This window comes from Coregonus lavaretus (genome assembly GCF_964263955.1).
Source record: "Coregonus lavaretus genome assembly, contig: HAP1_SCAFFOLD_9363, whole genome shotgun sequence".
Lineage (NCBI taxonomy): Eukaryota > Metazoa > Chordata > Actinopteri > Salmoniformes > Salmonidae > Coregonus > Coregonus lavaretus.
In genome coordinates this window covers 3,739-15,663 of record NW_028166907.1, presented here as the reverse complement: position 1 = coordinate 15,663, position 11,925 = coordinate 3,739, and the positions used below count along the sequence as shown (strand labels likewise).

At 45.5% G+C, this 11,925-nt stretch overlaps 1 protein-coding gene across 1 annotated transcript; it reads right to left on the bottom strand.

Annotated features, from left to right (window-relative positions):
• Positions 1-633: 633 nt before the first annotated feature.
• On the bottom strand, positions 634-11,687 carry LOC311114099 (E3 ubiquitin/ISG15 ligase TRIM25-like). The gene is made up of 6 exons (XM_084189380.1): positions 11,086-11,687; positions 10,565-10,660; positions 3,734-3,967; positions 3,328-3,487; positions 3,142-3,202; positions 634-2,905 (listed from the first exon to the last, which is right to left on the bottom strand). The coding sequence occupies exons 1-6, from the start codon at positions 11,680-11,682 to the stop codon at positions 2,848-2,850; spliced, it is 1,206 nt and encodes a 401-aa protein (XP_084045506.1). The 5' UTR covers positions 11,683-11,687; the 3' UTR covers positions 634-2,847.
• Positions 11,688-11,925: the final 238 nt, after the last annotated feature.

Here is an 11,925-nt window from a genome sequence, read left to right as displayed (position 1 = left end):
CTTAACAGAACTGGGGGATGTCAGCCATGAAGTTGTCTAAACACAACTGGAATATAATTTGTTTGTGATTCATTGTTAATGGATTTTCCATTAGGAACACAGGGGGAAAACCTAACACAACAACACACATAACACACAACCAATAAAAACACAAAGGGGGAGGAAACCACTAAAGACATTACCATATTGTCATTTTCTAACGACAGGGAGAAAACATGTAAAATCTAGAAGACTACTTTAGATCTGGTCAGAAGAAGCCTAGTGCACCACGTAGGGAACAGGGAGAGATTTGGGACAGAGACAGTAACTCCTGTATGGAAATCTTCATTCCAATGACAGTGAGCAAATCTCCAATCTCCACCATATTCCCTTTGTAGTGCACTACTTTAGATCTGGTCAGAAGTAGCCTAGTGCACTACGTAGGGAACAGGGTGTCATTTGGGCCAGAGTCAGTAACTCCCCTGGGTATGAATTGTCTCTCTATCTTATCTGTCTTCTATATTATGTTCTCCTCTCCTCCTCTCTTCTCTCCTCTATTCACTCTATTCTATCATCCACACCACATGCCAGCTTCAACACAATCCATTTACAAGTTAAAGACACACCTTGGAATAAATAGCAAAGGAAAACTACTACTAGATGGATTTTTTATTTCCCATCACCATGAATCATATTTAATAACTGAACAGTAGCAGACCTAACTTAATCTGTTCCTGACTCTGGGTAGTGGATTAAAAAGACCATCAATCTCCAATGATATTAAAGTACAATTCTGAACATTACTGATATACTGAGTGGCAAGTCAAGATATCTGCTGTTTTTATTGTTTGGTTAATAGCACCACCTGCTGGACAGGTTTAATGTTGCTTGACTGAGCAGTACGGGAGAATAAAAGATGCCAAACTTAGGGCCGGTTTCCCGGACATCTCCATTGAACATGCTTTTTAGTCTAGGACTAGGCTTCATCTGTGTCCGGGAAACCGGCCCATATAGTTCAATTAGCAAGTAAGTAACACTACCTGTTCCATGATACTGAGGAAAATTACATTGAGACAGAGAACCAATTGGGAAAACATTTCAATGGTTCTGAATGACAACCAACATACATTAACAGCATACATCATGATTAATGTGAATATATAAGATTAAAACATTGCACTTAAAAAAAAAATAGCTATTGACTACACCAGCATGACTAGTATCTATGTGGACCCTACTACAGTTTAACCAGCTCAGCTATAGACTACACCAGCATGACTAGTATCTATGTGGACCCTACTACAGTTTAACCAGCTCAGCTATAGACTACACCAGCATGACTAGTATCTATGTGGACTCTACTACAGTTTAACCAGCTCAGCTATAGACTACACCAGCATGACTAGTATCTATGTGGACCCTACTACAGTTTAACCAGCTCAGCTATAGACTACACCAGCATGACTAGTATCTATGTGGACCCTACTACAGTTTAACCAGCTCAGCTATAGACTACACCAGCATGACTAGTATCTATGTGGACCCTACTACAGTTTAACCAGCTCAGCTATAGACTACACCAGCATGACTAGTATCTATGTGGACCCTACTACAGTTTAACCAGCTCAGCTATAGACTACACCAGCATGACTAGTATCTATGTGGACTCTACTACAGTTTAACCAGCTCAGCTATAGACTACACCAGCATGACTAGTATCTATGTGGACCCTACTACAGTTTAACCAGCTCAGCTATAGACTACACCAGCATGACTAGTATCTATGTGGACTCTACTACAGTTTAACCAGCTCAGCTATAGACTACACCAGCATGACTAGTATCTATGTGGACCCTACTACAGTTTAACCAGCTCAGCTATAGACTACACCAGCATGACTAGTATCTATGTAGACCCTACTACAGTTTAACCAGCTCAGCTATAGACTACACCAGCATGACTAGTATCTATGTGGACCCTACTACAGTTTAACCAGCTCAGCTATAGACTACACCAGCATGACTAGTATCTATGTGGACCCTACTACAGTTTAACCAGCTCAGCTATAGACTACACCAGCATGACTAGTATCTATGTGGACCCTACTACAGTTTAACCAGCTCAGCTATAGACTACACCAGCATGACTAGTATCTATGTGGACCCTACTACAGTTTAACCAGCTCAGCTATAGACTACACCAGCATGACTAGTATCTATGTGGACCCTACTACAGTTTAACCAGCTCAGCTATAGACTACACCAGCATGACTAGTATCTATGTGGACCCTACTACAGTTTAACCAGCTCAGCTATAGACTACACCAGCATGACTAGTATCTATGTGGACCCTACTACAGTTTAACCAGCTCAGCTATAGACTACACAAGCATGACTAGTATCTATGTGGACCCTACTACAGTTTAACCAGCTCAGCAGTACCAATGAGATAAAACCCAGGATAGAGGGCTGAGTGAATGTGGTCTGGACTCTGTGGAGGAGGGTCATTGTGTCAGAGACACTGTAGAAGGACAGAGTACCTGCCTTGTGATCCAGGTCCACTCCTACTCTGGAGGACTGAGGGCCTGATACTTCAGTCTCAACATTATTGTGTCTGAACAAATAATCACCTGTATAGTACTCTAAACTCCAGGACTTGTCATTGTATCCAAATCCACCATCTGTCCCTGTTCTGCTGATGTCTTTATATGAGACTGCTGTAATAACCCACACCCCACTCCACTCCACCTCCCAGTAACAGCGTCCAGACAGACCCTCTCTACACAGAACCATCAAGTTGTTTGTGAATCTGTCTGGATGAACAGGATATCGTTGGACTTGGCCTGTATAGGTCACCTTTCTGTTCCCTTCAGACAGAGAGAGGAGTATGTGTGCTGTGTTTGGGTCCAGTGTGAGCTGACAGGAATCTGGGAGAAGAGCAGAGCAGAGACCAATGAGGGGAGTTAGAACAATAAGTGAAGTCAGATACTGTATCAACCCTGTCTTTGATTAGAGCACAGCAGAGATCAAATCAGAGAAATATGAGGAGTCAGATAGATACCCAGTCTTTGATTAGATCTACTATTGCTATATATTTCTAGAGGGATTGTTAGGAGTGTCAGTAAAAAGAGACTGTTAGTTACTTCAGAATAAAGAGACTCACATTGTAAGAACTGTTCTCTGGTCTTGGGCTCTGGAGGCAGTACAACCTCCACTATATTTCACTACAGACACACAAACACATTCACAGAGAGAGGGAATGTTATCATCATACCATATTCCACATGTATATGACTAGTAGGGAACTTTCAATGGTCTAAAGTTGATGTTCTTATTATTTTCAACACACCTGTAGTGGAGATCTTGGTCCATTCTCCTTTAAGGACGTCTTCTAGTTTCTCTCTCAGTTCAGACACAGTCTTACTCACATCTCCAAAGTACTGAAGAGGACGGACAACGATGCTGGGTAAGTCTGAAGATACACTGGTACCGGAGAGAGACTGATAACTCTGGGGGAGAGAGAGAGAGAGAGAGAGAGAGAGAGAGAGAGAGAGAGAGAGAGAGAGAGAGAGAGAGAGAGAAGAGAGAGAGAGAGAGAGAGAGAGAGAGAGAGAGAGAGAGAGAGAGAGAGAGAGAGAGAGAGAGAGAGAGAGAGAGAGAGAGAGAGAGAGAGAGAGAGAGAGAGAGAGAGAGAACAGAACCAAATGATTGAGAGTTTTAATTTCATATCACATGTATCAAGGCAGTTGAGTTACCTGGAGGAAATGGATGTGATCCTCTGTGTGTGAGAGCTGCTCCAGCTCAGTGCTTCTCTTCCTCAGCTCAGCTATCTCCTGCTCCAGTTGCTCCAGGAGTCCTTCAGCTTGACTCACTTGAGCCTTCTCTTGGGCTCTGATCAGCTCCTTCACCTCAGAGCGCCTTCTCTCAATGGAGCGGATCAGCTCAGTAAAGATCTTATCACTGTCCTCCACTGCTGCCTGTGCAGAGCGCTGTTAAGAGAGAGAGAGAGACTGACTTGTCTTACTTTAATGAGCCATCCTCATTACACTAACACCCCCACCCTAAAAGCACATTGAGTGAATTGATTTTGGCTCTAACCACTAACAACCTACCCTTACACACCTCTTTTGCTACCCCTGCACTAAGATTTGTGCCATGGCTCAGCACCTGCGCCCCCTTTCCACCAAACCCCCAATACACTTCATTAATCACATCACTGCGTGTCTCTTGCAAAAAAATCACGTTTTAAATGTTTTTGTTTGACTTCTTCCCCCAGTCTCTGCCGCCGTTCATGTTAAGGAAGTCTAACCGTGAAATCTCCATAAGAGGTGGGAGGGGAAATCACCACAATCAGAAACCAGTAGAGAAGCCCATAAAGCCGCCATGCCAGAAAAAAACATCCATTTAAGCAGATTCTGAAGACATGCCCTTAAGACCGTCTGAGAGACAGCAGCTGAGAGTTTGTGAAAGGCCAGGAAATGTCTGTTTGATTTATCTGTGACAGAGAGAGTTTGGAAAGGTCTGTGAGCAGAACCTGAGAAAACCCAGGATAATAATAATAATAATAATAATAATAATAATATGCCATTTAGCAGACGCTTTTATCCAAAGCGACTTACAGTCATGTGCATACATTTTTACATATGGGTGGTCCCGGGGATCGAACCCACTACCCTGGCATTACAAGCGCTAAATGTGGTCCTCTGTAGCTCAATTGGTAGAGCATGGTGCTTGTAATGCCAGGGTGGTGGGTTTGATCCCCGGGACCACCCATATGTAAAAATGTATGCATTCATGACTGTTAGTCGCTTTGGATAAAAGCGTCTGCTAAGTGGCATATTATATTATTATTATAAGAACCCATGACCCATTTTCTCAGCCTATACCACTTCCTGGGTGAGAGGACACTAAACCCCTCATTCTTCATCACGTGTTGTACTGACCTTACAAACCTTCCCGGATCAATAAAATAAGACTCCAGCAGAACCTTATTTTTCCCCTTTAGTCTCCATCAGGAACCTAGAAAGTTATCTCAGCGTATATACTGGGCCCTCAGCCTGACTGTCTGTCAGCTCTGGATCCAATGAGCCGTCTGAAAACGAGACACCTTGTCCTCCGCTCCCGCAGACTCACCTCCCCCCTCTTCCTCCTCCTCCATTGGCAAGGTACTGTCCTCCTCCTGCCCAGTCTCTGCCCCCCTGCACTTCCCCCCTGATCAGAGCCTCTTCCCCAATGACAGGCAATATTTGCCTTCGCCCACCGGAGTCTCTGTTACTACAGAAACCTGCCTCAGCTCATGTAGCCCAGCTGCAACCCTCCCCACCACCGCTTCTCTCCACGGCCTGCGCACCACCACTTGACCATTCACTACTCTCCTCCTTCCTGGTACCATCACCACTTGACCCTGCTCTACTCTCCTCCCTCCTGGTACCACCACCACTTGGCCCTGCTCTACTCTCCTCCCTCCTGGTACCACCACCACCACCACTTGACCCTGCTCTACTCTCCTCCTTCCTGGTACCACCACCACTTGACCCTGCTCTACTCTCCTCCTTCCTGGTACCACCACCACTTGACCCTGCTCTACTCTCCTCCCTCCTGGTACCACCACCACTTGACCCTGCTCTACTCTCCTCCCTCCTGGTACCACCACCACTTGACCCTGCTCTACTCTCCTCCCTCCTGGTACCACCACCACTTGACCCTGCTCTACTCTCCTCCCTCCTGGTACCACCACCACTTGACCCTGCTCTACTCTCCTCCCTCCTGGTACCACCACCACTTGACCCTGCTCTACTCTCCTCCCTCCTGGTACCACCACCACTTGACCCTGCTCTACTCTCCTCCTTCCTGGTACCACCACCACTTGACCCTGCTCTACTCTCCTCCCTCCTGGTACCACCACCACTTGACCCTGCTCTACTCTCCTCCCTCCTGGTACCACCACCACTTGACCCTGCTCTACTCTCCTCCCTCCTGGTACCACCACCACTTGACCCTGCTCTACTCTCCTCCCTCCTGGTACCACCACCACTTGACCCTGCTCTACTCTCCTCCCTCCTGGTACCACCACCACTTGACCCTGCTCTACTCTCCTCCCTCCTGGTACCACCACCACTTGACCCTGCTCTACTCTCCTCCCTCCTGGTACCACCACCACTTGACCCTGCTCTACTCTCCTCCCTCCTGGTACCACCACCACTTGACCCTGCTCTACTCTCCTCCTTCCTGGTACCACCACCACTTGACCCTGCTCTACTCTCCTCCCTCCTGGTACCACCACCACTTGACCCTGCTCTACTCTCCTCCCTCCTGGTACCACCACCACTTGACCCTGCTCTACTCTCCTCCCTCCTGGTACCACCACCACTTGACCCTGCTCTACTCTCCTCCTTCCTGGTACCACCACCACTTGACCCTGCTCTACTCTCCTCCTTCCTGGTACCACCACCACTTGACCCTGCTCTACTCTCCTCCCTCCTGGTACCACCACCACTTGACCCTGCTCTACTCTCCTCCTTCCTGGTACCACCACCACTTGACCCTGCTCTACTCTCCTCCCTCCTGGTACCACCACCACTTGACAACTTTCATGTTTTGAAATTATACTTCATTACTATAATGATTATCAATAAGCCTAAACATCAATTCAGTCACCTCTGGTCGACAAAAACGTATTTTCCTAGTACATTAATTGTCAAATGAGTAGGGATTATTTGGGTTCAATACCTGTCCTACCTATCAATCATATTGCTGCTTGTAGCCTATAACTGATGATCCCCACACTAGAAACACCCAAAACTATCTGTGCTAGCAAACCCTGTGTTCCACCCCTCCCCTGTGTAACCTTGAGGTTTGTTAAGAAACAAACACTTGTCTACGAAAAGAGACATGTTTAACGGATTCCGCTTGGCACCCAGCCGAGAGCACACGGAAACCACTTGCAAATTTACCAAAACTAACCAACTACTTGGGGTCTGTTCGGAAGCAATAAACGGAGGCAGATTAGCCACCACAACTCTTATCGAAAGAGGCGACATCTGCACCAACACACCCCTCACAACAAGACAAACCTTTTTCATTAACCCAACCACCGCCTTGTTCATTCTGGATGCAGAGTCCAGATGTTCCGCTCCAACCTGTTCGCCGACCATGAGCAAAACTTCCTCCACACCTTTCTCCGGAACGGACCCGAAGCGACAGCGTTTCTTCTCCACTCGGTTGAGGCCATCACGCCGCCCTAACAAACTACCCCTACTCCCCCCTCAACTCTAAACGATAAACAGTGGAAACCAATAAACAAACCCTCCACCATGAGAAAATACATTCAGAAAATACGCAAGAACCAAAAGAAAAAAGAATAGTAGCCCTCCTCACGAACCACAAATCTCTCACAGCAACAACTTCTTCTTCTATGATATAATGGCGGTCCACAAACCAACGTTAAAGGTGCATGCCGCCACCTACTGTGCTGGAGTGTGTGGTCAATCACGGTTTCCAACATTTCTAAATCCTCCTACCTAACTCAGTACTTCTGAGAAAATAAAGAGCCCTACTAACTTCTAATAGACCCTCCCCCATCCCCAAAATCCCTTCCAAACCCCCCCAACCCCGTCCAACCTCAAAGACCCTACACTTCAATCTTTCCCTCTCTTCAACATACTTACAACAATATAACAACACATGCTCCACCGTTTCATCGACCATACCCCCTGGGTCCTTGGATCCGTCTGTGAAAAGCGGTAAAAAAGCATAAAAACTTCTACCAATGTAATTGTCAACCAGTTTCTCTATATCACTGACTTCTGACCAATCTTTCCTTTTCTCTACCAAGGTTAGATCAACAACAGGGTCTGGGAGTAACCATGGAGGAACATCCCCTATCACCACAGAAGGGCCAACCTCCAACTCCCTCAAACCACTCTCATCAGCAAGCTTTCCAACTGTCCAACCAAAACCACTGCCTTGTCTACTAGTATATTCCCAACAGTCATCTAGAACAGTAGCAGTGGGATGCTCAACCTCACAGCCTTTCAACCCAATAAGATAATGACCATTTTCTACTCTGTATATCCAAAGGCATCTCTCCTGCCTCCACCAGTAAGGCACATACAGATGTTGATTTAAATGCACCAATACATATCCTTAAAGCTTTATACTGGATTCTGTCCAGCATCTGAAGCCAAGTCTTTACCTCTGTTCCATAAACTATACAGCAGTAATCAATTGGCGTCCTGATCAGAGCTCTATAAATATCCATCAACAATTGTCTGTCAGCACCCTATTCATAACCAGAGACCCACACAACCAACTACCATGAAAGTTAATGAATGAGAGAGACATGAACATCGTTACAATACTGTACATAGACATAATGTAACGGTTCTTCTTCTTTGGTGTTTAACGGCGGTTGGCATCCAATATGCTGCATTACCGCCCCCAACTGGACTATAATATAAATCCATTATACTTTGTGACACCAAATGGGAAAAGGGGAAATTATAATAATAATAATAAAAAAAAAACACCCTTCCAACTAACCCTACACTCATTAAATACCCACTACCCAATTCCACTACTTTGACCCTATCTGCTCCTGCACCATGCCAACGGCCTGGGAGGACGGGACACCACCACTCAACACACCCTGTAACTCTTCTGAAGTCTAATCTTGTATGCCCAAATAGTTCTCTGCAGCTGCCACCACAACATCTATTTTCTGTGATTTACATTCAATTTCATTCAATTTCTGCTGTACAGTTGATAACCATTGCTATGAATGGCAAGAAGCTAACTTTACTGAAGCATATATCACTCGTTGGCCTATCCCTCTGTGCTGGCACAGATCTAGTACTCACAGAGATCCTCTCAGGATCTCTCACCCTTGACCCATCCTCCTCTACTTCCTTCACTGCCTCAGCATACGACACCTTCTGCACTACTCTGACTCCAGCCACCTCAACCTGCCTCTCTCGCACCGGACACTTCCAATCCCCAGCAACATGGGCATCCCAACAGTTGACACACACAACTTTATCCACCGAAACTACACAATCCTCTATCCCATGCCCTCCTGCACAATTCCCACATCTTGGAATCTCCCTCCTACAAACTGCTGCAACATGACCATAAACGTTGCACCTGAAACAGTGCAGTGGATAAATTCATAAAAAATCCTACAATGTGATTTTCTGGATTTTTTTCTCTCATTTTATCTGTCATAGTTGACGTGTACCTATGATGAAAATTACAGGCCTCTCTCATCTTTTTAAGTGGGAGAACTTGCACAATTGGTGGCTGACTAAATACTTTTTTCCCCCACTGTACACCTGTTCTGAAAGGCCCAAGAGTCTGCAACACCACTAAGCAAGGGGCACCATCAAGCAAGCGGCACCATGAAGACCAAGGAGCTCTCCAAACAGGTCAGGGACAATGTTGTGGAGAAGTACAGATCAGGGTTGGGTTATAAAAAAATATCAGAAACTTTCAACATCCCACGGAGCACCATTAAATCCATTATTAAAAAATTGAAAGAATATGGCACCACAACAAACCTGCCAAGAGAAGACGCCCACCAAAACTCATGGACCAGGCAAGGAGGGCATTAATCAGAGAGGCAACAAAGAGACCAAAGATAACCCTGAAGGAGCTGCAAAGCTCCACAGCGGAGATTGGAGTATCTGTCCATAGGACCACTTTAAGCCATACACTCCACAGAGCTGGGCTTCATGGAAGAGTGGCCAGAAAAAAAGCCTTTGCTTAAAGAAATATAAGCAAACACGTTTGGTGTTTGCCAAAAGGCATGTTGGAGACTCCCCAAACATTTGGAAGAAGGTACTCTGGTCAGATGAGACTAAAATTGAGCTTTTTGGCCATCAAGGAAAACGCTCTGTCTGGCGCAAACCAAACACCTCTCATCACCCCGAGAACACCATCCCCACAGTGAAGCATGGTGGTGGCAGCATCATGCTGTGGGGATGTTTTTCATCGGCAGGGACTGGGAAACTGGTCAGAATTGAAGGAATGATGGATGGCGCTAAATACAGGGACATTCTGGAGGGAAACCTGTAAGTATTGACTTTGGGGGGGGGGGGGGGGGGGGGTGAATAGTTATGCACGCTCAAGTTTTGTGTTATTTTGTCTTATTTCTTGTTTGTTTCACAATAAAAAATATTTTGCATCTACAAAGTGGTAGGCATGTTGTGTAAATCAAATGATACAAACCCACCAAAAAATCCATTTTAATTCCAGGTTGTAAGGCAAGAAAATAGGAAAAATGCCAAGGGGGAGAATACTTTCGCAAGCCGCTGTATGTATAGGGGACATGAGTCAGTCATGGTTACTTAAAGTTATGTGATGAGGTAGCCCTGCCTGCAACTTCAAAATCAGTGTCGGCCCACGGCCCAATGGGGAATGTCCTCTTGGTGTAATGATCAAGACCCAGGTTCATATCCCATCAGCTACATTAAGCAGTCTATTCTCTGAAAGGGGTCCTGACATAGTGGGGTCAGTGGGATTGGAGAGGGGTCCTATCTCTCTCTCTGACTGGAGGAGACAGGTAAAATCCTCTGGTCAACAATACTCACCTTGAGAGACTTCACAGCTTTTTGGAGCTTCTTCAGCTCCTTCTCTCTCTCCTGGAATCTCTGCTGGACTTTCTGCTGACTCATCCCCAGCTGCATCTGTGGAGAATCACTCTTCAATGAGCTATCAAGCTTTATTTGTCCAGTAGATCAATAGTATAGTAATGGGACATAGGGCCCATAGAGAGGAAGGTCTAAAATCTTGAGGTAGTCCCTTTACCATATGACATTTTCTATGTTGCTATGTTAATGATTATAGTTTTTATGGTAGGTGTACATGTATCAAGGGGTTGAAACTCAACTTTGGACTCATAACAGGGCATTCGGAATGATAATAGTGTTTGACTTTAGAAAATGGTGATACATTTGGAGCAAACTCAATATACACCAAAGTTTGTGTTCATATTTCTTCTGCTGTGGATATATTTCATTTGAATTATCTCATATTCAAACAGCCTCAGATCCTACTGTATCTTTAATTCTTTGTTTATCAGACAGTCACCAACAAGTAGTTCTGGTCTTACCTGTTTCTCAGTCCTCTCTGCTGCAGCTGACACTGTATTATGGCCTTTATGTTCATCCATTGTACACAGATAACAGATACACTGCTGATCGGTACGACAGTAAACCTCCAGCAGTTTGTCATGATGAGAGCAGATCTTCTCCTGTAGTTGTGCGGTGGCTTTGACCAGCTTGTGCTTCTTCAAAGCAGGAGATTCATAGTGAGATTGGAGGTGAGTCTCACAGTAAGAGGCCAGACACACCAGACAGGACATGAGGGCTTTCTGCTTTCTGGTCCCAGTGCAGAAATCACACGCCACATCTCCAGGTCCAGCATAGCACAGAGCAGGAGGGGGAGCAGCCTGGAGTCCTGTCTTCTTCAGTTTCTCCACCAACTCAGCCAACATGTTATTTTTCCTCAGATTAGGCCTTGGAGTGAAGGTCTCTCTGCACTGAGGACAGCTATAGACCCCTTTCAGAACATCCTGATCCCAGCAGCCCTCAATACAGATTCTACAGTAACTGTGTCCACAGGGGATGGTGACCGGCTCCTTCAGTAGATCCAGACAGACAGAACAACAGAACTGGTCCTGATCCAGCAGTACTCCCTGCTGAGCCATTTGGACGGTTGTTCACTCTCACACAGACAGTGGGGTCGAATCGGGTGGGGGGGTGTGATAACTGCCTGAATGGAGGTGAAGCTTCACTTAATCTACTTTGAAGCAGAGAAAAAACCGTAATGTTGGAGAAGCTGACTTAATCTACTTTGAAGCAGAAAAAAAAATATGAAAAATTATTTTTTCAAAAATATGAAAATGAAAAAAAAGAAGACATGGGGGCGTGCGGGACGCACTCGCTAAGCG

Bases quoted from the DNA above. Each gene is read 5' to 3' on its own strand.
- LOC311114099 (XM_084189380.1), bottom strand. From the start codon at position 11,682: ATGGCTCAGCAGGGAGTACTGCTGGATCAGGACCAGTTCTGTTGTTCT. The intron at 3,488-3,733 runs GTAACTCAACTG...TCTCTCCCCCAG, and splicing joins ATCACATCCATTTCCTCCAG to AGTTATCAGTCTCTCTCCGG. The intron at 3,203-3,327 runs GTGTGTTGAAAA...GTGTGTCTGTAG, and splicing joins GACCAAGATCTCCACTACAG to TGAAATATAGTGGAGGTTGT.